The sequence below is a fragment of the Xiphias gladius genome, chromosome 17, assembly GCF_016859285.1.
Source record: "Xiphias gladius isolate SHS-SW01 ecotype Sanya breed wild chromosome 17, ASM1685928v1, whole genome shotgun sequence".
NCBI lineage: Eukaryota > Metazoa > Chordata > Actinopteri > Istiophoriformes > Xiphiidae > Xiphias > Xiphias gladius.
In genome coordinates this window covers 15,604,933-15,627,209 of record NC_053416.1, presented here as the reverse complement: position 1 = coordinate 15,627,209, position 22,277 = coordinate 15,604,933, and the positions used below count along the sequence as shown (strand labels likewise).

Genomic DNA, 22,277 nt, shown 5'->3' with positions numbered 1-22,277 from the left:
ATTACAGGGAGGGAAGTTTACCTCAGAGGCCATGTCACTGGGTCCGTCCCAGTACCCGTACTCGCAGTATTAGCAAGTGGTGAAGTGCCTACTTTTTTGATGTATTTCCAGTAACTTCCCAAGTGCCCATTAAGACTGCAAGAGCGTGGAAGTTTATCAGAGCTGACTGGGACACACTTGAGTTAATACAGACATGTTGTCACTCCCGCAAATACAAATACTGTACATGGCACAACCCAGCTCGGATGATTTGTCGGAAAATAAGTCAGATCCAGCAAAGTACATTGTAAAAAACACACATTCGGAAGCTGGGAGGAGCAATTCAATAAAGAAAATAAATGGAGCTATCTAGAAACACATCCAGTAGGTCAACTTTAGATAAGAGAGACATAGCATGATATAATTTTGATTGTTGTTTGTCTCATACAATTTTGAAGTATCGAACATATTTCTCAAAGTATTTTAATAAAAGGATATATCTGATATTGATGTTGTCAGTGCCAGATATGCAGTGTTAATCTTATCAGTCTCATGAATAGATTTGCACATGTGGAAGATCTGCCAAAACTTTATAGTGTTTGGACATGTATAAAAATATTCGTGCAGAATCCAACATGTCATGAACTGAAACTTCTTCATGTCCTTTGATTATTGTTGGTCCCTTAAAGGAGCTTATGAGGGCATGACAACAACTGGACTCGTGTGAAGCAGTACACTGTGGTGAATTATAAAATACACTTAGCTCTGGCTTCGAAGCGGTTTAGGAAAAAAGTTTGCATCGAGTTCAAAGGTTAAGTGATTCGTGTGTTTTTGTTTTTCTGAGACACTTGCCTACTACCTGGCAGTGCCTGAATGAGCACTCAAGTGCTCAAGACCAGCAAGTGTGGTTTCTTTCATCCAATAGTTGTGGAGAAATTTCAGCCTGGACCAAAAGGGTGGACCGACCACTGTTGCCATCCATTGATTAATGACGCTAGCGTGGCTGAAAACATTTGACAGAGATGTCTTTGATAAAATTTCCACCAGAAATAATCTAAATCATTTTTGGTGAAAATCGTAGAGTAGACTTTTTATTGTTAATCCATATTTCCTAGTGAACATCTGAATGCTGGCCCTGAATAAAATATTAGACTTCTACTATTTAGAGTAAAGAGAGCTTCCAGTTTCCAGAGTAGTTTACACCACTGATCAAAGTTTACACGATCATCTTTATTTAAATGCTAGAAATTCAAGGTTCATCCAACAGCCAGTGTCAATGAATACTAAAACCCACAGATACCACAAATAAAAACATAAATTTCATAAATCGATAAAATGTTTTCAGTAAATAAAATTTTGTTTTTTTTCTTTGCAAAGAAAAACATAAATGATACAAAATACAAGCACAATAAAAGTATTACATCAGGACAGAAGGTAAAACCAAAAGGTGAGGTCTGCTGCTCCTCAGTAAAGGGATTGTCAGTGTACAGCAGGATAAAGAGAGAGTGGCCTTTAGAGATAGAGTATGAAAGTAACATTTTTTTTTTTTTGTACGTTTTTTTTTTACAAAATGACACCATAGAGGATAAAGTAATGAGTCAGCCACATCGAATATCAAGAAATAATCCCATCCATTCGGTCTGAAGAATTTTCCAATCAAATGTAATACATCCAAGCAATATAAACATTTTCCACTGAAAGTCCAATCATCTTTAACTTGGCCTTCCTCAACATAAAACTTAAACTCGCTGGCAAAACTTGGAAATATGTTTTAACAATCTTCCCTTTTCAAAGAACAGATACCACAATAAAAGACAGGACAAAAGAGAAAATGTTTCAAAATTAGACTGAATTCCAAGTCCAACAACAAAAGCTGCATTGTCCTTTGACCTCCAGAGCCCTCCACAATGGTGCAGAGAGAGCAGAGACAACTCCTGATAGTCCAGGGTTCAATATACTTTTCCAGCCTCCTCTTAGGAAAAGATCGGGTTTGAGTCGGGTCGTTCCATCTGAACTCACTGGAGAGGTTTGAGTTTGTGACGAGATGTCGGTTCAGACATACTGCTCTTTGGGAAAAGTGTACGCTGCCACTCCTGGGGGAGGAGAAGACAGGCCCGGTACTGAAGGGTATTTAAAGATGGCCGTGGTGTGTGAAGGAGGAGAGAAGGTGTTTTTTGACGTGGTGGTGGTGCTGCTGCTGCTGCTGCTGCTGCTGGTTGCAGTGGTTGGTTGTGAGGAGTGGTAGGGGTGCTGGGGCAGAAATGAGAGAGGAGGGTTGATGGGAGGGGAGTAGGGCTCTGGGTAGTCCTCCTTGTTACAGGCCAGTCTGTAGCTCACATAGTCCGCTGTGTTTGGAAGCTCTTCATAAAACCGTCCTGAATGCTGTGGAGAAAGGAGAGACGTACATTAAAGACATATCCAAATTAGAAACTATACACACACTCTACAACCGGGGTGTACTGGATATGCTATACATACATACAGTACATATAGTATGTACTTTGGAGTTTCTGACCTCATAGTAATTCTAGGGAGCAATGTTTTTATGAGCGGGTCCCCTATTGTTTGTTCCCATCAAGCTCGTGAGGACGCGAATGTGCGCCCACGAGCACATGGGTGACACAATATACACCTTCCTGCCAGAGGTTTCACGCCATTCCGCTGATCGACAGGTAGCAGTAACGTGCCAAGAATTGCAGCCATTTTTGCCAACAGAGAAAGGGAAGAAGAACACTGCTAGCACGGAAACGTGGATGCTAACAATGCAGTTGTTAAAAATTTCCAAAAAATCAGCTTTTCAGTGTGTTTGACCCCAAGGATAAACATAACACATTTCAGTGGGTAAACTGTAAACAGACTCTTCATCCGAGCATTCTCACATAATATGTGACGTGTTTATTTTCTTTTCTTTTGTTACTTTCATTTGTGACAAAAATTGATACAATAAGGAAGGAAGAAGAGACGTTAGGCCATTAAGAAAAAGCTGTGCAGCACACAGCTACTTTGATATTTTCCTCCATCTTGTACTTTGCGCCTCTCTCTTCCCCTGTGCCTCCCCCGAAAGGTCAGTACTGTCAAGATGGTTTGGAACGGGTGAATGCCGCAAATTAACATTCATGCAAAGCACCACAAGCAAATAAAGTGATTTTGGTCCAGAATTTCCCAGTTATAAAAGTTGTTGTGACGAACCCTTACGTACATGCATTCCTATACATGATACATAACAAAGTACTGTGCCTCCTGTAAGTTCCACAAAAAGAACACTGGAACAACAACCTGAGTGTTGTGTATCTACATAAATCAAGGCTGATCTGAAGCAAATTGTGTGATAAAAGCACAGGTTATGTTAGTGAAGTTGTGGTAATAAGCCTGTTAATTCAAGTATTAGCAAATATGTTTATGTCTCTGAGTGGTATTAATGACCCATGGTGCACCCACGTAGGTGTTTTCATTTATTTAGACTGATTAGACCTTTTTTCAGTACTGAAAAAAGGTCAGAAGTGTGTGGGCATGTAAAGATTATTTTTGATTGACATCCCCTTCACTCCCTTTTGGGATGGATGAATAATACCTTTATCCCTGTCACCAACTTCAAACTGAGCAGATATATAATCAGCTGGAATGGTTGAAAACACCTGTCTGGGTGTGCACAACACTGAATATGAAATCCTTTGCAAAAAAACAAAACAAAAAAAAACATGGTGGCAGGGCACAAAATATGAGGATACCAGAGAGTAGTTTAAATTCATATAAAAGAAAATATAAAAGTCATAAATGGCACTAAAAGGTATTTTATTAACTGCATCACAGATTAAATACATGAAACAAAGTAAAATATTGTAGGTATATTGTATCTGGCATCAAAGACCATCAGCATGTGATAGTCATCTTAATTTGATGTAATAATTCTATATATACAGCACCAATTTTACTGGATAATCCAGCGATGACCATGAAATCACTGTTTGTATTTATTGTAGTTGGTAACTGTTTAATGTGCACTCAATGAACTGAGATCCTTAGTGCTGCAAAGTCCTGTATGGACAGAGTTGTTTTCTCTAGTAGCAGCTTTATGTATTATTTTACATCAGCTGCCTATGACTGCACTATCGTCAGCCAGCCAGTAGTAGCATTACAGCATTAATTCTATTGTAAACTACATTATTATCTACAATTATAACTTACTTTCAGGAATACCAGGTAGTGTGGACATGCCAAAGAAATACCCACAAAAATTTTATAAAAACTTAGGAAAATAAATTTTGGACTTAAGCACACAGCCATCCCTTTGACCATGTGATATGTAAATTGCAAACACAACACAAAATGCACCTGGATATCATCTCCTGGTCTTTTCCTTATCGGCTGGGACAGTTTTCTGGACGGGGAACCATTTCTGATCAAGGAGGAAGAGAGAATAAAAGAATGGTGATGAGGGCTGTAATAGAGGACACGAACCATGTCGGGACAAACAAGCATGTGAAGCAAAGGGAAGGAGGGATAACGGACTGTTTACGTACGAGGAGCTGTCTTTCCTACTTCTTAATTTGAGCACCAGCACCGTGATAGTAATGCCCATGAGCACTCCAGCAGCCAGTAACAAGGCGATTACACTGATGACATCACCTGTTGCGATCTGCGGCAGTGGCTTTTCTACAGAGAAAACACACAGACACGTCAATAAGAATTCAAACAAACACTGGAGGTACACTAAAAGTCAAGCAGGAAAAACGCAAATGCCTAGAAAATTAGAGTACAAAGCAGTAGCAGGATTAGAAGTAGTAATAGTAGCAGGAATGCTTGTTCCATTTTTTAAGTTGCTCTTACCATGCAAATCAAATGACCCCAGACCTCAGGTAAACATACCTATAATGCTGACCTCCACAGAGCCCGATCGTGTCCCGATGCTGTTGGTTGCATCACACACATAGGTACCCTGCAGGTCATATGTGACCGGTCCTTTAAAGGTAAGGACGTTGTCTCGGATCTCAGCATTGCTCGGTACAGAGCCATTAATCCTGCAGAACATCAAGAAAATCAAACTTAAAAAACACACGCACACAAGTTGTGAAACTAGGAGTCTCTCCAGTCGACATTTTGTCCAGACTTGAAGATGCAGTGCTCTGAACGTTTGCGACCTTGAAGTGAATTTTGCACAAATTCCACATGAAAAGAAGAAAAATACAGAGGAATTTTTGGGGGGAAATTCTCTCGATTCCAAATGAAGCTTTTTGAACACTTCATTCCTTCATGTATCCAATTTCAACCAGACAGTATTGACAGAACAGACAACATAGACAAAAGGGCTGAAAGTTCGGATGAACAAGTTACACATGCCCAACTCCAAACTCTCCGTTCTTGGAGTGTAAGTGTAATATACAGTATATTCAAATACGCCAATGACAGAACAATAAGCCCTTCGTATATGATGATATAATTAAATGATAGAGGCAAATACAATATTAACATCACACAAAAAAGAAAGAAAAAAGGTGTGTTGTTTACTAATTTATGTGTATTTTTTTTGGCACTTAGAAAAGAAAAAGACAACAAAGACACTTCACAACCTCCTTGATCTATTTAATAGGATAGTTTCTCTCTGTCAGTATCACAACGCTTCTCCAGTACGCCATGCTGTATTCAGCCTTTTGGTCTGTCTTGCCTTCATCAGGGTGGTGCCTGACGCTGTTTCCGTTTTCCTATGTATGCAGTACTTTGAGCTGTCACCGACAGCTGTTGAAAATGAAGTTCTTGGGTGGACATGTTAAGTTCAGATGTGGATGCACTTTGAAATTATTATCAAAAGACTGAAATTATGAGGGTTAGTCGTAAACGTTAAGTGATGGTGGTGATTTCAAGACACTTTGTTTTGAACTTGTAGTCACATTTTGGCTACTTGTGTTAAAAATAGATTTTCACCCATCAATGGGTTAAGATGAAAAAGTGTATTTGTTACAGAATGTTGTCAAAGGTTTATTGCAATGTTATAATCTGTATTTATGATAGATGGGGGTTTTTTTTTTGCAATTTTTGTATCAACTAAGGGCAATGGTATAGTGTAAATAGTATTTTTGAAGAGAAGGATTATTGTAATGTTTTGAATGCAGTATCTGGTATCTGTGGTGATATAGCAGCCACGACAGCTCAGTGTATTCTATATAAGGAAACAGCAAACAGCCTCAGACAGCACCCTGATGGGGGCAAGATGGCCGAGAACATTTGGTGAATTTAGCATGGTGCACTGGACAACAGTTGTGTGACACTGTGTAAGAAACGGCAAATGTGAGTGAAACAGGAGCAGACAGAGTTGTACTCACAGTCTCCACTGATACAGAGAGACGGCTGGGTTGGCATCAGCCTGGCAGCTCAGCTGGACGTTCTCTCGATTCAGATACCAGTTTCCATCAAACCCGTCCACTGAAACCTCTGGCTCATCTGGTACACACACAGGCACATACAAAATAACAAAAACAAAGCCTGTAAGATTCACTGCCTTATTTTTGAACCGTCTAGTTATGTGGTTATTGTTTACATATGAGAGAGACTTACACTGAATATCGAGGGTGACACTGTCCGTGAAGACCTCCTCGTTGTAGGTGGTTACACAGGTGAGCGTCTCCTTGTGTTTTTCTCTGCTGGGCACCAAAATGTAGTCACTTTGAATAGTGAAAGTCCCGTCTGAGTTTCTGTACTCTCGAGTGGTCACTTCCCCCGGCACCCTCGTCTCCCACCTGCCCGCACCACCGAGAAATCAGTGTCACAGCACAGACGTACGTAGATGTATACATGTATATGTTTCTACACTAAACAGAAGGCAGCGGTTTCATCTATGGGTGTGTGGTGGAAGTGCACATACAGTACAAGAGGAAGAAGAAGAAGATATAAAATTTAAAAAGAGGGAGGCATGCAGATGTGAGAGACTGACTTGTTTTATTAGTAACAGTGAAGCATCGCTAACCTGAATTTAAGAAGAGAAGAAACATTTCTCAAAGTGTGAGATGTTTTAATCCCACTAGACTACAAATTGGTAGGCCGGTTTGTAGTCTAGTGGGATTAAAACATCTACGACGGTGTTGTCGCAATGTTAACCGCATCACGTGCTGTAGTAAAAACTCAGCGTCTGCAACGGGAGTGTGAGAGAGGGAAAACACTCTTCATCTTTCACTAAATCACACACCTGATGGTACCAGGTGGTTTTCCATTGGCAGAGATGCAGGTGGCCACCGGTGTTTTCAGTTTGGACGAACGAGCCACCAGTGTCGGTGTGGACAGACTCATCTGAGTTGTTGGGCGAACTGAGGGAGTAATGAACATGAAAATGAACTAAAGCATCGAGGATGTTTTTACGGCATGATAATATAGTATAATATGTAACTTCTTACAGCCCACCCCAGGTGCTGACAGGTGAAACATTTAAGCCTGACTTTGCAGTAAATATGAGCAGCAGTGACCTCATCAATAAATCACCACCCAAATGCTGTTTTACAAGATGCATTTGCAGACAACAAAGCTGTTTTCTGAAAAAGCCAGTGGAAACAGCAGTAAGGCCAAGATTTTACAAAAGACCACTTCATTATTTATATCCACAGGTAATATTCATCCCATGCAATTAAGACATAAGTCTGATATTAAAAGGTGAAATAACAACAATTAAGTTTTTAAAAAATTATATTTTCACATTGTTGGCTAATTTTCGATACAACTTACAATTACAAAATTCAGCAAAAAATGTGAAAAAAAAGTGTTTTCTACCCAAACCAAAATCAGAATATTTCTGCATTCAGAAAACAGTATACAGTTTTTTGATGTGTGTGAAAGGTCATTATTGACCTCGGAAACAGTAGTTTGTCAACAAATAAACCCTGAACTGGTCAAACTCGTTAAAATAGACAACTCCTAAATCAGTGAGGACTACCAGTGACATTTGGGGAAATAAGGAGACGGCAGGCTTGCCTTAGCATAAAGGGGGGACAGCTAGTCAAGCTCTGTCCAAAGGTAACAAAATCCTACCAACATCTCTGAAACTCACTAATTATCACATTATGTCTCGTTTGTTTAACTCGTACAAAAACTGAAATGTAAAAACATCCAGTTGTGTTTTGACGTTACAGTTCTCTGTTTGTGAAAGTACAGTTTCTAAAGTCAAGAATAACACAAACACTCAACAACATTGTTCATAAAAATTGTAATGCGTCAAACCTGCAACTCGGTACTCTTAGTGTATCATTGTTTGTGTCTACTGTTGTTTTGTGTGTATTTTCTTTTTTTAAAAGGTCTCTTTTTTCAGTAGTAAAGAGAAAGACAGCAAACAAGGGAAGAGGGATGTCTTGTATGTATTTTCTTATTGAGTTTTGTGTTTTGTAATCTAATTAAGTATATTACTGTTGAGTTTTATTTATTTATAAGGCCCATCTAGGGACGGACATTGCAAAATTAGATTAGGCAATGAATGCTGTGGTACATGGCAATGGTTCATGCTATATAATTATATACCATTTAAAAAATTCACATTTAACAGCCTCTGTCATATGTGAAAGTGACGACCCATCTGTAGCTTACTTGAAGCTCAGATCATCACACATCTGGCTTACCGTAGACAGTGAGGTTAACGGTGTTCTCTCGGTTCCCTGCGGGGAACGTGGTGTATTCACAGATGTAGGTGGACTCGTCAGAGAGGCGGAGCGAGGAGAAGGTGATGGTGGTGTCCTCAAGGGTCGGAGTTCGTCGCCTCACTGCCGCGTTCTTGAAGGTGACACGGTCCCTGTAGGGTGGGGCCACGGACACACCCAGGGAGGGGTTGGCGATCGCCACATTCTGCTTGGTGCCGTTCACCAGTTTCTGCCATGTTACCTTGCGAAAGAATGATAGACGGAATGGAAGGAGTCAATGACGGGGTAAGGAGGTGTCTAGTCTGACCTGGGGGGTGTGTAGTACTGCTAAAGTGTAGAAGGTCTTGGATGAGCCACAGAATCTGAATCAGTTATATTACTTAAATAATAATGAGAACAATAAATAAAATAGATGAATAATGAATGTGAAACGTATCAGGGCATGCAAACACAAAAGTCCCCTGTGATGTGTGGAGTAATACCAAATGATACTGGTGATTTTAGCTCATTACTACATGGAAACCTTGTTTATATTTTACGTCACTTTGGTCATCATCAATAACCAAAGCAAATCCAAGGACGCTTTAAAAGACATCTACAAGTTTTTAGATTGACATCCTACTCACATAGAACAATCTTTACTTTATTTTTTATTCGGTTTGGGACAAAAACAGCTTACAATGTCTTACAGTGTTACATCACTGATAAGTGGCAATGCATTTCATAGCGAGGACTGTCTTGAAAACTCTTAATTAATTTGAATGCCTGACGATAATTCACTGCAAATGGCCTAGAAGATGGGAAATCAGTCTGAGAACTTTTGCTTCTGCAAATGTACTATAAACTACATGGGATTTGTAGTCAATTGGCTAAAACAGGAAAAAATACTGTTCCTTAAAATTGATTTCAAATGCAAAACTGGTGATACAGGCCATTCTGTATCAAATTTGACATGCATGCGTCAAATTTGAACAATATTTCTTTGCATTATTTCCCAAGCTTCTTCTGCTTTTTAAGTATCCTCTGAATGAGCAAGAATTTGAAGTGTAGACACATTTCAACCTGTTTTTGTTTCCTGTAACATGTCTGCTGTAATCTAAATGTGATCAGTGTTTACAATAATTAAAATAGGCAATTTGAAAAGGTTATCATTTTTGAATATAGGCCTGCACACTGACAAACCACTTGAAGAGGCTCTTCAGGTCCAAAAAATGATCAGTCTATTACACATCCAAAAAGTGACAAAGTATGAAAACTGTGAAGGAAAAGTGAATGTTTCAGTCACAGGACCATTGTCAGGACATCACCTTCTGAACATGTACTGACTGTTTTTTTTGCCAGGACATAGAGCTTCAGTCGGATGGTTCCTTCCATCCCTCCTTACCGCCGTTACCTTCAGTGCGGATTCTTTCCCTGCTTGAAGGCTTTGTTCAAATTAAGTACAAACATTCACAAGAAATCAGGTTTGTCCTGCAAAAATGTAGCTGTGTTCACTGGGTTTCTCCTAATTTCTTGACCCGATTAAGTAAAGTGGGTTCATCACAGGATGTTTAAGAAATCAGGTTCTGCAAAAGGCTGTAAATAACCAGATTACTTAACTGCAGATAAACACACAGACAAAGTTTATGCTGATATATCTGGAATTTGGATGGCGTGTTCTGGGTGTGAATGGTATTATTTGCTTTTGTGAGTTTGCGCCTCGACATGCGCAGGACGACGACTGAACACCTGGGAGATTTTGACGGGCGGGGAGCTGTTGATGAACCGGCAGCGGAGATCCACCTTTGAGCCAACATACCCCGACTTCCCATCATCCATTTCCACAGTCTGACCATTTATTCCTGGAGAAGACACACAAGCGTTAAGGACATGAAAACACTTTCACCTAGACTGGGCACACACACACAAATGCACATACACACACATGTTGGCAGCGTCAGACTGGCATGCTCTAAGCTTTTCACAATCAGCTCAGCATGTTGAGCTGCGCTGTCAAAGGTGATACATTTTAGCAGCGTGAGAGGTGCGCTGAAGTCAAAGGTTGTGGATTAGAGTGAGGTATAAATAAGCACGATTTGTTTAGTTACGGTTCCCACTGACTTACTGATCCCCTTTAACAAATCCACAGCAGAGCCACACCCACTTCCTGAGTGGACATGAGTCACGTGTATTTACCTGTGTGTGTCAGATAAATTGTAAGTAACATCATATTTAATCTGGCCGGTTTATAAAGAATAAAATTATTCTTATTCATGATGCAGGATCGAGAACAACGATGCTACACTGAAAAAAACAGCTCACAGCAATGGCCGCTCTCCCTCTCATACACACATATAATTCACTGGCGCCTTAATGCACAGGCTTACCAGAGCTTGAGCCCCCGGCCTCCAACCAGGGGCCTCACAAGATATGAGCTTAATGTTATTTTTGTCTGTTTCACGAGGCCCCTTGGCTGTTTGGAGGCCCGACCAGGCAGGCTTGTCATCATCATGCAAAATGCTCTGGTGCATCTATACTGGAGGCGAGGTACTAACCATGCACATAATTTTACTCATGGTGCAAAATGCATTCTTTCACAACCGCAAACTGTAAACCACTAGAAGCACTGTAGACACAGATCAGTAACAGTAATGACCTGGTGTGGAAGTAAGGAGTTACATTTACTCTCGTTACTGTAAAAAAGTTGTTTTTTTTGTGTGTGTTATTGTACTCTTTGGAGTATTTTTAAAAATCAGTAATTTCAGCTCCCCAAAAGTGAAGCATAAACATCTCGATCTCCAAATGACGACACCAAAGCAAGATGGCAGTGCCCATATCAGGGATATTTTGGCTTCATTTTTGTAAAGTGGAAGAGGAAGCGGAAACATTTCGTCTACCTTTATATTGTCATTGGTTGTAACTCACTATACAGAGGAGATCATCAATAATACAGCATCTTGTCTGCCTGGGTGTCTACTGCAGCTGCTGTGGAATTTATGTGGTTTTCACATCTCCACCTTTTCTGTTGCTCAATTCTGCATATATTCTATAAGAACTGGCAGGCTATTTGATTTATGTAGCTTAAGAGCTGGGAACGGCGTGTATACATTGAAATACCAATGCATATCATTCGTCATTAGTACTTTTGTCTGAGTACATTTGTACACAAGTAATTTTACTTTCACTTGAGTAAAATATCTTCTACGTCACAGTACTTTTACTTGAATACAATTTTCCAGTACTCTTTCCACCCCTGCAAATGACCGTGTATCAAGTAACATCTGTAATGATTAAAAACACAATTTAAGAATACATCCATAGCCCTGGAGCCTACAGTAATGTTAAAGTGCCCCTGATGTTATTATTATTATCACACACACACACACACACACACACACACACACACACACACACACACACACACACACACACACACACACACACACACACACACACACATACAAAGGGACCTTTCATTCTCAATATGCCTCATTGTACCTCAGTTAGTAACAATCAGCAATCTTTGAACATATCCAGTCTTACCATTAATATTTATTGATCTTTACAAACTTTTAAAGAAGAAATCCTTTTATTTTTAGAGTTAATCTGTTTAAAATCCCTTCTCCTTTTTACTGGGGCAGCACTCACATGGTGTAAGTGCTGATGAGAGAAAAATACCATCAGACATGTGAAACACTTCCAAGTTATAAGAAGTATAACTTTGCCTGGAAGTTCTTTAAGATAAAATATTCTCACCACATGTACTTGAAATGTACTGACTTCTGTTTACTTTTTGTATTTTTTGTTTGTTTGTTTATAAGCAGAAAATATCCCTTTTAAATCCTATTTTTCATCAGACCTCTAACTTGAAACTTTTACTTGAAAACTGGTAAATGCTGACTCATAAAGCTAAAATAAAGCTTTGCAACATAAAATCAATGTTACACATTCACCTCACAAACAAGAGGATTGTGAGAGCTCTTTTTGCCCCCCAAGATCTACTGTGTTGGGCATCCTCTTTAGATAAAGCACTAAAATTATCCCAACGAGCAGCCTGGTGGTCCCATTAGTTTTGGTAACGTAAACGGGGTTGCAAATATAGAGTAATATGTATCTGAAAAAGCAGGAAAAAGGCTGTCACTTTATTTAGGAAATGTTTCTCAATAAATGGATGCCTTGGGGTTAGTCACAAAAATGAAATTTGAAAGGGTATCGTTTACCTTCAAAAACTTTACTTCAGCTGGTTACTTTTAACTTTCTCAAACATTTAATGCCAAAAGCCAGGCAACTGGAAATATTATTATGTATGTTATGTTGCTGAATTACACAGTGTGAATCTAACTCATACCCAGGGGTGATTTCCATGTTTGAAATATTGAATTTGAAAAAAAAAAACAGATATAATGAGGTGCCATAGTTCACGGTTCATTTATGTAGTCCAATATTTCCATGTTAATGGAGGAGTATTGATCGGTGCAGTCTAGCCTCTATGACAGAGACGGCTAATCATAAAACACCCCAGGCTGACAGGCCAGACCTCAAAACTAAAGCTGTTCACCCCTTTGACGAGGTTGTTAACCACAAAATAATGCTTGCAAAAACAAAAAAAAAGTTGGCCAGTGAAACAGGAGATCAACAGTAGTCTAAATTTCCGTAGTTTTAAGCGCTTCTTTCTGTAATAGAGAGCAGGAGTTCATTTAGATTCAGATCTGTAGACCGGGACCTGCTGGGGAGTGCAGAAGGGGTCTTGGAAATCTAATGTTAGAAATGGCATCATATTACTGAATGACATAAGAAAAATCCTTCAACAATGAACCGAATAAAGGTCACCCACAGAATGAGCCTGTGCAAGAACAGAAAGCCAATCAGCGCTGAAATACAGTGAAGAATCAAGGTCTTTGCAAATTCTCAAATGCCTCTGAGCAAGCAGAGGGATTTATGTAATTCAGTGTCCCATAAACCAGGAGAGGTCTGGACCGAATTCAACAACAGTAACATCCTCACAAGACTATACAGGGGGGTTATAAATTGCAATGAATTAAAGGTATTTTTCTTTTACTGTTTCACTTGAAGTTTCGTTCTGACTACAGTAAATAAGTAAATATAGTATGCTAGAGACAATACTGTTTATTCTATGGAGCTTGAATGTCACTCTGCATTCTTAAAACTGCAAGTTTGCTTTGCGTCCACCTAAGACCTGCAAAATTAGAAAGAATATGTTGATTATTTCACTGGTTTCATAGGTTACATTGAACTATAAAATCCATATCTCTTTCAAAATCACAAAAATTCAAATTTGACTGATGGAAGACTGAATCTGGAGGTTTATTTTAAACAGATTTATCAGACACTCAATGACCAGATTCACAGAGAAAAGGCAAAGCATGTTAGTGCTTACCTAGTTTCCTATCACTTAATAACTCGAAACACGAAAACAAAGCCTCAATTAGACTAAGATGATTAGAGAGAGTATTCATTCTGTATTTTTGTTTGTTGTTTTTTTTAAATAAAAATCTACAGAAAAAACATTTAATATGCAAAAATGCATTTAGTACATGGTACAAATTTGCATAATCTGTGCATGCAAACAAGCTTAGAAATACAGACAGACCCCTTAAGACCCATCTGCACTGCTGACATCAGTCCTCAAAAGTATAACTAACATCATCACATAATGACAAGTACAGCCTGAGCCATATGTGTTTTGTTATATTGATAAGTTTAATAGTTTTGTATTAGAGCCGCAGTTCATTGTGCCCGACATGCCCACTTTCATAACCTGTGGTGTGTGTTTGTATGGGTCACTTTGAGGGAAGAAGGCCAGCAGTGGGCGTAGATTACAGCATTTAGGATTTTAAAGTGCATCAGAGAGTTTGTGGCCCATTTGCTGTTATAGATATGGACAGCTCACAAGCACAAAATGTTTTTGCTGAAAAATTGTGGATTCAGTCCTTACAAATGTGTTTGTGTGTTTTTGCACCTCCATCACCTATGAAGACGACCTGTAGTAGTTTAACTGTTAATGTGATTCATGTTACGCTGAGAATTTAACAGAGAGAATATCTGCTGTTTTGTGGAAGTTTCTGTGATCATTTTTAAGCTCAATTTCATCAGGGTCAGCCTTTTATCAACGTAATAATCTGCAATATTCTTCCAAGACATCTAATATTTAGATCAAACAAACTCTTTATTAAATGCATCATGTCTGTGTAGATTTATTTTCATCATCCAAACAGCAAAATGTCAAATTACATGTAAAACACTCCACTGAACCCGTTATGGTAAATCATTGACAAGAATCTGGACAATGTTCAGTATGTGTTGGAGGACAATTTTCTATATCTCTGGTGGATGAATTGTATGAGACATGTTGAAGGAATAGGCCAACATTTTAAGAAATACTGTATGCTGAGAGGACTGATGTATGAAGACCTGAAACGGGGAAATAGCTAGCCTGGCTCCGTGCAGCGTTAACTAAACCTTTTCAAGCTCAAAAATGAACAAGTTATACCTAGAAGTATAAAAACCAGTAGTGTTTTTATGAGGGGATAATGTGTTGGACTACTTCTCGGAGTGGGGACTTCCTGAAGTCTCCATCGGTTTTAAGGAGGTCACTGCTCCTGGTCAAGAAATAGTCAGAACCAGGCTACCTGTTTCCCTGTTTCCAGTCTTTATGCTAAGATAAGCTAAGAAGCTGTTCAAGGTAGTTTCACAATAACCATACAGATATGAGAGTGGTATCAATCTCCCAATCTAACTCTCGGCAAGAAAGCAAATAGATGTATTTCCCAAAGTGTCCAACTGTGTCTTTACAGTAAAAGAGACAGTCTTCTGCAAAGAAGTCTGTGGTGCATTAATACTCTGCAATCCTCCATCCAAATACACTAAGTGTTTATTTAATGAAAACACATAAAACACGCAGGGTAAATACAGAAAGGCCTCATTAACGAGTAAGTTTGTAATTTCAGTTCTGCCTTGTATTAGGGAGATAAAATACCTTTCACTTTTCTAAACATTATCCTTCAAGCCCACTCAGAGCCCCCCCCCCGCTGAGCTCTGTAGCTGAGCTGATTAGGGGCTTTAGGTGAGGGCAGAGCAGAAAGAGAGCCTATACCTCTCTGACACACACACGCACACAAACACACACACACACACACACGCACTTTTATATCTTGTTTGCCCCACATATCTCCCGCCTTCCTCTTTTCTGCTGGGTCCATTCGCATTCTTCTTTTGTTTAGACTATAGGAAATGATCTCACCAGTCCTCCTGACAATAATCCATAAACAGCAGCACACAGGCAAAAGACGACTATGGGAACGTAAGAAAACAATGGCAATACTGTTTCACACTTGAATGTGTAGCATGTAAGAACAGCAAGAGCATTGCAGCATGGAGCTGGGCTATGTGTTCATATCCTGAATGGATATCCTCCATCTTTCCTCAAACTCATTATGTGACAATCTACTTTTAACCTTTTTGTTGTATGTATGACAGTTCAAAAGGGAGACAGTGGCAGGTGTTGCAGTAGGTCATTATGAAAAAATATGGGAAAAAATGTTTTATCGCTTCATTATTTCCACACACTCACTGGTGGCTGTTGGTAAAGCATTTACACTTGTCAGCATACACCGGTAAAATGTAAGCTAAAATACAATTTTTAAATGTTCTATTTAACCTGTATTTAAGTAGAGTCTCACTAGGATAGAGTTTTCTTGCCAAGATAGGCAGTAATAAGAATGAGCTACAGATGAGCAATATAAGAGAAGTTGAAAAAATGTTTTGCCACAATATCAGAATTAAAAAGAATTGCTATTACAAAATCATGATTAAAATTTCTAATACAGTGATATAAATGATTTAATCCTAGAAACAACCTAAAGGGCACCTTAAAGGTGCTATAAGTATTTTAGTTTAGAACATTCAAAATTAACTAAGATGATCAACAGAATGTTAAGAAATAACGTTACATCAAATACGTCTATGTATTGGGTTGCAGAGATACCCACTGAAGTCAGCATGCTAACCAGCTAGCCCCGGCCCATCCTGTCTTGTAATACCTCAAGAGGCGATAGAGAGTCACTGTAGCGGCCAGTCTGCCCTCAGTCCAACATGAGGGGACGAAGATGTAGTGCTGCCCAGAGGGCAAGAAACAACATTCAGCGGAAAAGAAGAGAAGTGATAGAAATAGAAGCAAAACGAGAGTTAACACTGGTGTAGCTTTCCACCGCTGGAGACATTTGATGCTGAACCTGCAATGTTTCTTCTAGAGTGGTAACTAAACAGCTGTTAATGCTATCATTGGCTATGTAGCGATAGCAAAAACTGTACTTCAGCACAGTGTTACTTTGAACCAATTGCTAACATTAGAATGCTAACACGTTGATGTTGAGCAGTTAGAAAGTTTACCATGTTCACCACTTTAGTTTAGTAATATTTGCTTATTATCATTAAATACTAATTAGTGTTAAAATATTAAACAAATTCAAGTAAATACACAGTGTTTATGCACACACTAAGCACAGCTGAAGCTGATTGGAATGTCATTAGTTTTGCAGGTATTTGGTCGTAAACCAGAGTAATGGACGAATTGAAGTTTTGACCTGAAGATGGTGCAGATGAAAGCATCCCGAAGATGAAAAGCCAGGGGATGACCAAAGTTATAACAGTTCCTCGTGAGGTGGACATGAATGTGTGTAGCCAGTTTCATGACAATCCATCCAAAAGCTGCCAATACAATTCACTCAAAACCACAAATGTCAGCCTGATGAAAAAACACCTAAGACAGCAGGATTCATCCTCTGGGGACCATGAATGTCTATGCAAAATTTCAAAGCATTTAAAAAATATACGTCTGTGGTCTAGACACAGACACACACAGATGGACATTGCCATTCATAGAGCCATGCTGCTAACATGGCTAAAAATAGTTAGGACCAATATAAAAGAGTAATTTTATGAGACTAACACATTAAGGGTCATAAATACTCCATAACATCAGCAGACATAACATTTACTATTGATAGATTCAAATTGGGTAGCTTCAATCTGAAAATGTTGTACGCATAAGATAGATAATAAAAAGGGGGATTTGAAGGGAGTTGAATTTCTCTTATGTTTGTAAGATTAGCCATTACTTTTAAATTGACATGATAGAATAAAATCAGTTTATTTATGAAGACAGTGCAGCCAACGTTAATAGAAAATTGGAAGAAAAAGAAGAGATAAGATCAAATGCCTAACTGTGCTGTCACACTGGCAACAAGTTAATATTTCAGGTATTTACAAGTACGTGTCTAAGATTAAAAGTATGAGGGTGACATCATTGTCTGCAGTGGTGCTGGTAATAAAGATCATCACACTAACTGCAATGTTTAAGCACTAAACAAACCACATCTGCCCTCAGCTTCCTTCACATAGCTACAAGAAGGCTGCAGATACTGAAAAACTGACCACATGCGACAGATGAGAAAATGAAAAACACAGAGAGAGAAAGAGAAGAGGACAGATTAACTGTTTAATCTTTAGGGCATCAAATCTGTGATTGATCTGGGATTACACACTGTGTTTGTGTCTTTGGCCTTGTGACTTACAATGTAGGGAAATCTTAGGCAGAATGAAGACCAACTGACATACACAGACACAAAATGCTCCAACTAAAAACTTGTTTGTGATATGACTACTCTATACCACTACCTATGACTATACTATTGTTTTACATAGCAACTGTCAACAGATTGCATAGCATGACAGCAAAGAACAACAACTTTACCGACATGGAAACTGACTTTTGGACATCCACTTTACCAAATTATATGTACTCCCTTCCATTTTTGCCTGATTGAAATGGAGAAAACACTTCTTTTAAATTGATTATAATCTCTCATTGTTTTTGACTGGTATTTGTGCACGCACACATGCGTGTACATGTGTGCATGTTTGTGTAGGCGTGTAATCTCTGTGGCACTACGGGAACGCGGAGTGTGCGTTTGGCCGGTGTTCAGCAGGCAGCTCACAGGATTACGATGACTGTTGCTACTGCATCTGTGTTTTAGGACATGAGAGGAGAATGTAAACCCAAGAGGGAGAGGAGATGGAGAGAAATGAGGAAAATGTCTGCGGAGGAAGATCAATTGAATGAGAGACAATGAGGGAGAAAATGGCGCTTCAAATGGGCCGACTCTGGAGAGAGGGGTGCACAAAAGAGGCACACAAAAAAGGCAGAGGACAGACGGGCTGTGTGTTTGTGCTGGATTATTTCTGTGGGGTAGTGTCTGTGTGTTCCAGCTGTAGACAGTGGATTATGCTAAAATTCATGAGGATGTCAGTCAGCCTCTGTCAGCCTTTTCTGTGTCTTTCTGCGGAGAAGGATTGCAAACTTTAATGCGAAGGGGAAAACGTATCAGTGCCAGCACTCGCATAAACTTGGTGGCACCCTAAAGGAGCTAACGGACCTGCGGAGATGTCTGAGTCTACTCCAGCCAAGAGAAGACAGACATGCTGCGGCAACAGTCAGCGGGCTGGGACTTGGCAGCGATCATATTGTTACACCCTTCCTGCTCCCTGTGCAGCTTTAATCCACTGCTCCGTCCTTCAACATGACAATCCTACACACATGGCGCGGCCTCACACTCGCCAGTAACACATAAACACATGTATGTGCACACCAGCAAATTACTGCTCAACTGGCAAAGGAGGGTTTATCACTAACCGAATGAAAAAAGCAATCACAGCAGATGTCACCGCAGCTCAACACATGCAAATGCCACCACAATCGCTTTTGTCATTACATAATATGTATACCACCACTGCCCCCCTTTATTTAACACTGCCACAACTCTGATGCCGGCAGAATATTTGGCCCCATCTTAGTGTGATTACACCGCTGCACCTGTTACAACGAGGCGAGAGTTAGTCTATTCATTCAAACAAACACGCACACACACACACACACACACACACACACACACACACACAACACTGTAACATGTGGGGATGCCATCTGCAGGAGCGGCCACATCCTAGTCTGATTACAGCAGCGTACCTCCTGACATCGGGCAAGTTCAGTTTGACACAGTGAAGTTTTGACCGACTGAAAAATACAACGGTCTGCTGAAATGGTCTGATTTGACTTCTGCACTGGTCAGGTGTAATTTCATTTAGTTTCAGGGATTCAATCATTAAGATATGAAGATGAAAGGAGTTTGATGCTCCCAAACTGTCAAAGTTGCACTCAGTGGAGCAAAACTGACACTAGGACGCTGAGCATCAAATATAACAACATCCATTAGTGAAAACAACATGAAATTCAATGAACCTTACGCCTAAAGTACGTTGGTAACATTAGTAAATGATTTATTAGTTATTAATAAAGCTATTCGATACATCTTATATACCCTTTGTAAAGGGTGACTTATCAGAAACTGGTGACCTGTGTTGTTGTTGTTGTTGTTTTTTCATTTTATTACTGTTACTTTAATGAAGATAATGATGAGGGTGATAATGAAGATGACAGAAGTCAAATGACACGTTAGTGCTTACATTAACACTCATATGCTATACAACACTAATGTAAAAATAGATAAAAGATGCTATTATATGAATATTAAGTCATTGACCAAAACAATAGCCTGAAACTAACAACAACAAGAAAATGTTTAAACTGCCGTGCTCACAACAAAACAGGATACAGATGGCTGTGAACATGAAGAGAGTAAATAAAGTTGATTTGGCCTTAATCACTATTACGCTCTGATTTCTGCTTTGTATTTACCTCCGTATTTTTGTCAGACTGGGTTTGGGTGGGTTTACCCTTTACTGTGCACTGAGTGTACAACATATTGGATACATGATCCTGATAAGGCATTGTTCTTTTGCGCGATTTTACTATAAGCCTCTACCCCGTGTGTGTATCGCCTCGTCCGTGATCGGTCTTCCACCTGGATTGATATCAACGGTGTCATACCATTATCACTTAACAGGTGCTGGGGGGGGGGGGCAGCCTACCTGGAACAACGCAGGTTGTTATCAGGAATATCCAAAATCCAGTGTTGTCCATACCACCGTTGCCAGCTTCTCGCTGTGGTTGAATTCCCGGTGTGCACTTGTTGTCCGCCTCCTGCCTCCAGGACTCAACGCACAGCAGCGTTGTTCAGCTTCAGGACCGCCTGTCAGGGGTCCCGTCAGGTCTCCATGTATACGGCAAGCCGAGCTCCCCCCACTCCCCCTGAGCCACAAACTCTCAGCCTGAAACAGTTCCTTCAACTTGTCTCCGCGCCTTGTGCCACTTTCTCTCTCTCTCTCTCTCTCTCTCTCTCTCTCTCCCCTACTCTGGATCCGACTGCCCCACCGACTGGTTCGACGGAGCTGCAGCAGTCTCTGTCCGGCTGCGGCTTGGCGGGGATAAAGCAGCTTAACGCGTGGGCAGATTATTTCCGAGATAGCCTACCCCCAGTCCCGACCGACAGCTATCTGTCACTGTGCGAGGGCTGACCTGAGCGAACCGCCGGCCGGCTGGTGTTCACATTTAGAAAAAAAAAAAAAAAAAGCCGCAGTCAGGCTATTTTACATGAGCCGACTCAATGGACGCAATTAGGGGCCCAGACAGAGGCGTAGCGAGAAAGGAATTAGCTCCCAGTGACTATGGGCCCCCTGTGCTGTGTCTGTAGTCCTGACGCCACCATCCACTAATGGAACTGAGATTTGAGCATTCACCTGATCTATAACGCCTGCTGACTTATAAATGCGTGGACAATAGCAGAGCCTTGGAGGTGTAGTGGAGAAGGAACACAAATTCATGCGCATGATTTAATAATTTGTGATTTCCAGCTGCTTCATTTTTGCTCTGGATTTAACACCCTATTGTTTGTTTTGTTTACTCCCCTCTCAGAGCAGCACGTGTCTTTGGAGTTGGAAAAAAAGACCAACCCTGAATCCGTTTTTTTACGAATTAGATGACGTCTGCGGTCACGTGACATTTTGTACGGAGAAAGAGCCCCCTGAGCTTATCCTGTAAAATGTGTCTAAGGGATCTCAAAGATAACACAACATTGTGTCTAACAGCCCCAAAACCTGAAGTATACCTCAGTCCAAGATCAAAATCAAACCATAATAAATCAAAGCAGTCCATGACAGTGTGAAGGATACGCACAAGACAAGCCTAATGGCATGAAGGTGCTAAGTTACACTACATTTAACAAATTGTTAAATCGTCTCCATGAACCATTCTTTTTTTCTTCATGACAATTCCCGCACTCCATAGATAATAAATAAATTCATGGAAAATAAGTACACAGAAATGGTAATCTGACGCTTGTACCCCTATGTGGACTAATGGGTGTTGTACAGCCTGACGGTAGAATATGAGAAAATATCCAGCGGTCTCAGACAAATTACATCCGCATGCATCTATTCTACTGAAGGACTACTGAAAGGACGTACAGTATAATTGCAAAATGGTTTGGCCTTGCCTGTGTGTCCAGGGTGATTTGCAGAGGAGGGAAGCTCGGTAGAGGAATCCAGTGTATGCAGGTGAGAAATGACAGAACCTGAAACTGGAAAATTACAGAACAAACTGGGAGTAGGAAGAAAGAGTCTGAGACTGTGTCTGAAGATGAAGATGAAAGAGAAGGAGATGACGTAGGAGGCACCACAACACGTCTGTTTGACAGAAAAATGTACTCACCTTGGCATTAATTCAAAAGATTGAAA

General features: G+C 40.0%; 1 protein-coding gene across 1 annotated transcript; it reads right to left on the bottom strand.

Moving 5' to 3' along the window:
- Positions 1-1,938: 1,938 nt before the first annotated feature.
- On the bottom strand, positions 1,939-20,690 carry nectin1a (nectin cell adhesion molecule 1a). The gene is made up of 10 exons (XM_040151064.1): positions 20,574-20,690; positions 10,317-10,429; positions 8,571-8,829; positions 7,157-7,274; positions 6,529-6,710; positions 6,297-6,414; positions 4,846-4,997; positions 4,500-4,632; positions 4,312-4,375; positions 1,939-2,361 (listed from the first exon to the last, which is right to left on the bottom strand). Exons 1-10 carry the CDS (start codon positions 20,623-20,625, stop codon positions 2,032-2,034), a joined length of 1,521 nt encoding a protein of 506 aa, XP_040006998.1. The 5' UTR covers positions 20,626-20,690; the 3' UTR covers positions 1,939-2,031.
- Positions 20,691-22,277: the final 1,587 nt, after the last annotated feature.

Bases quoted from the DNA above. Each gene is read 5' to 3' on its own strand.
- nectin1a (XM_040151064.1), bottom strand. From the start codon at position 20,625: ATGGACAACACTGGATTTTGGATATTCCTGATAACAACCTGCGTTGTT. The intron at 7,275-8,570 runs GTAAGCCAGATG...TTACTCCCTCAG, and splicing joins CGTTAACCTCACTGTCTACG to TTCGCCCAACAACTCAGATG. The intron at 2,362-4,311 runs GTGCATTTTGTG...CTTTCTCCACAG, and splicing joins GACCAGGAGATGATATCCAG to CATTCAGGACGGTTTTATGA.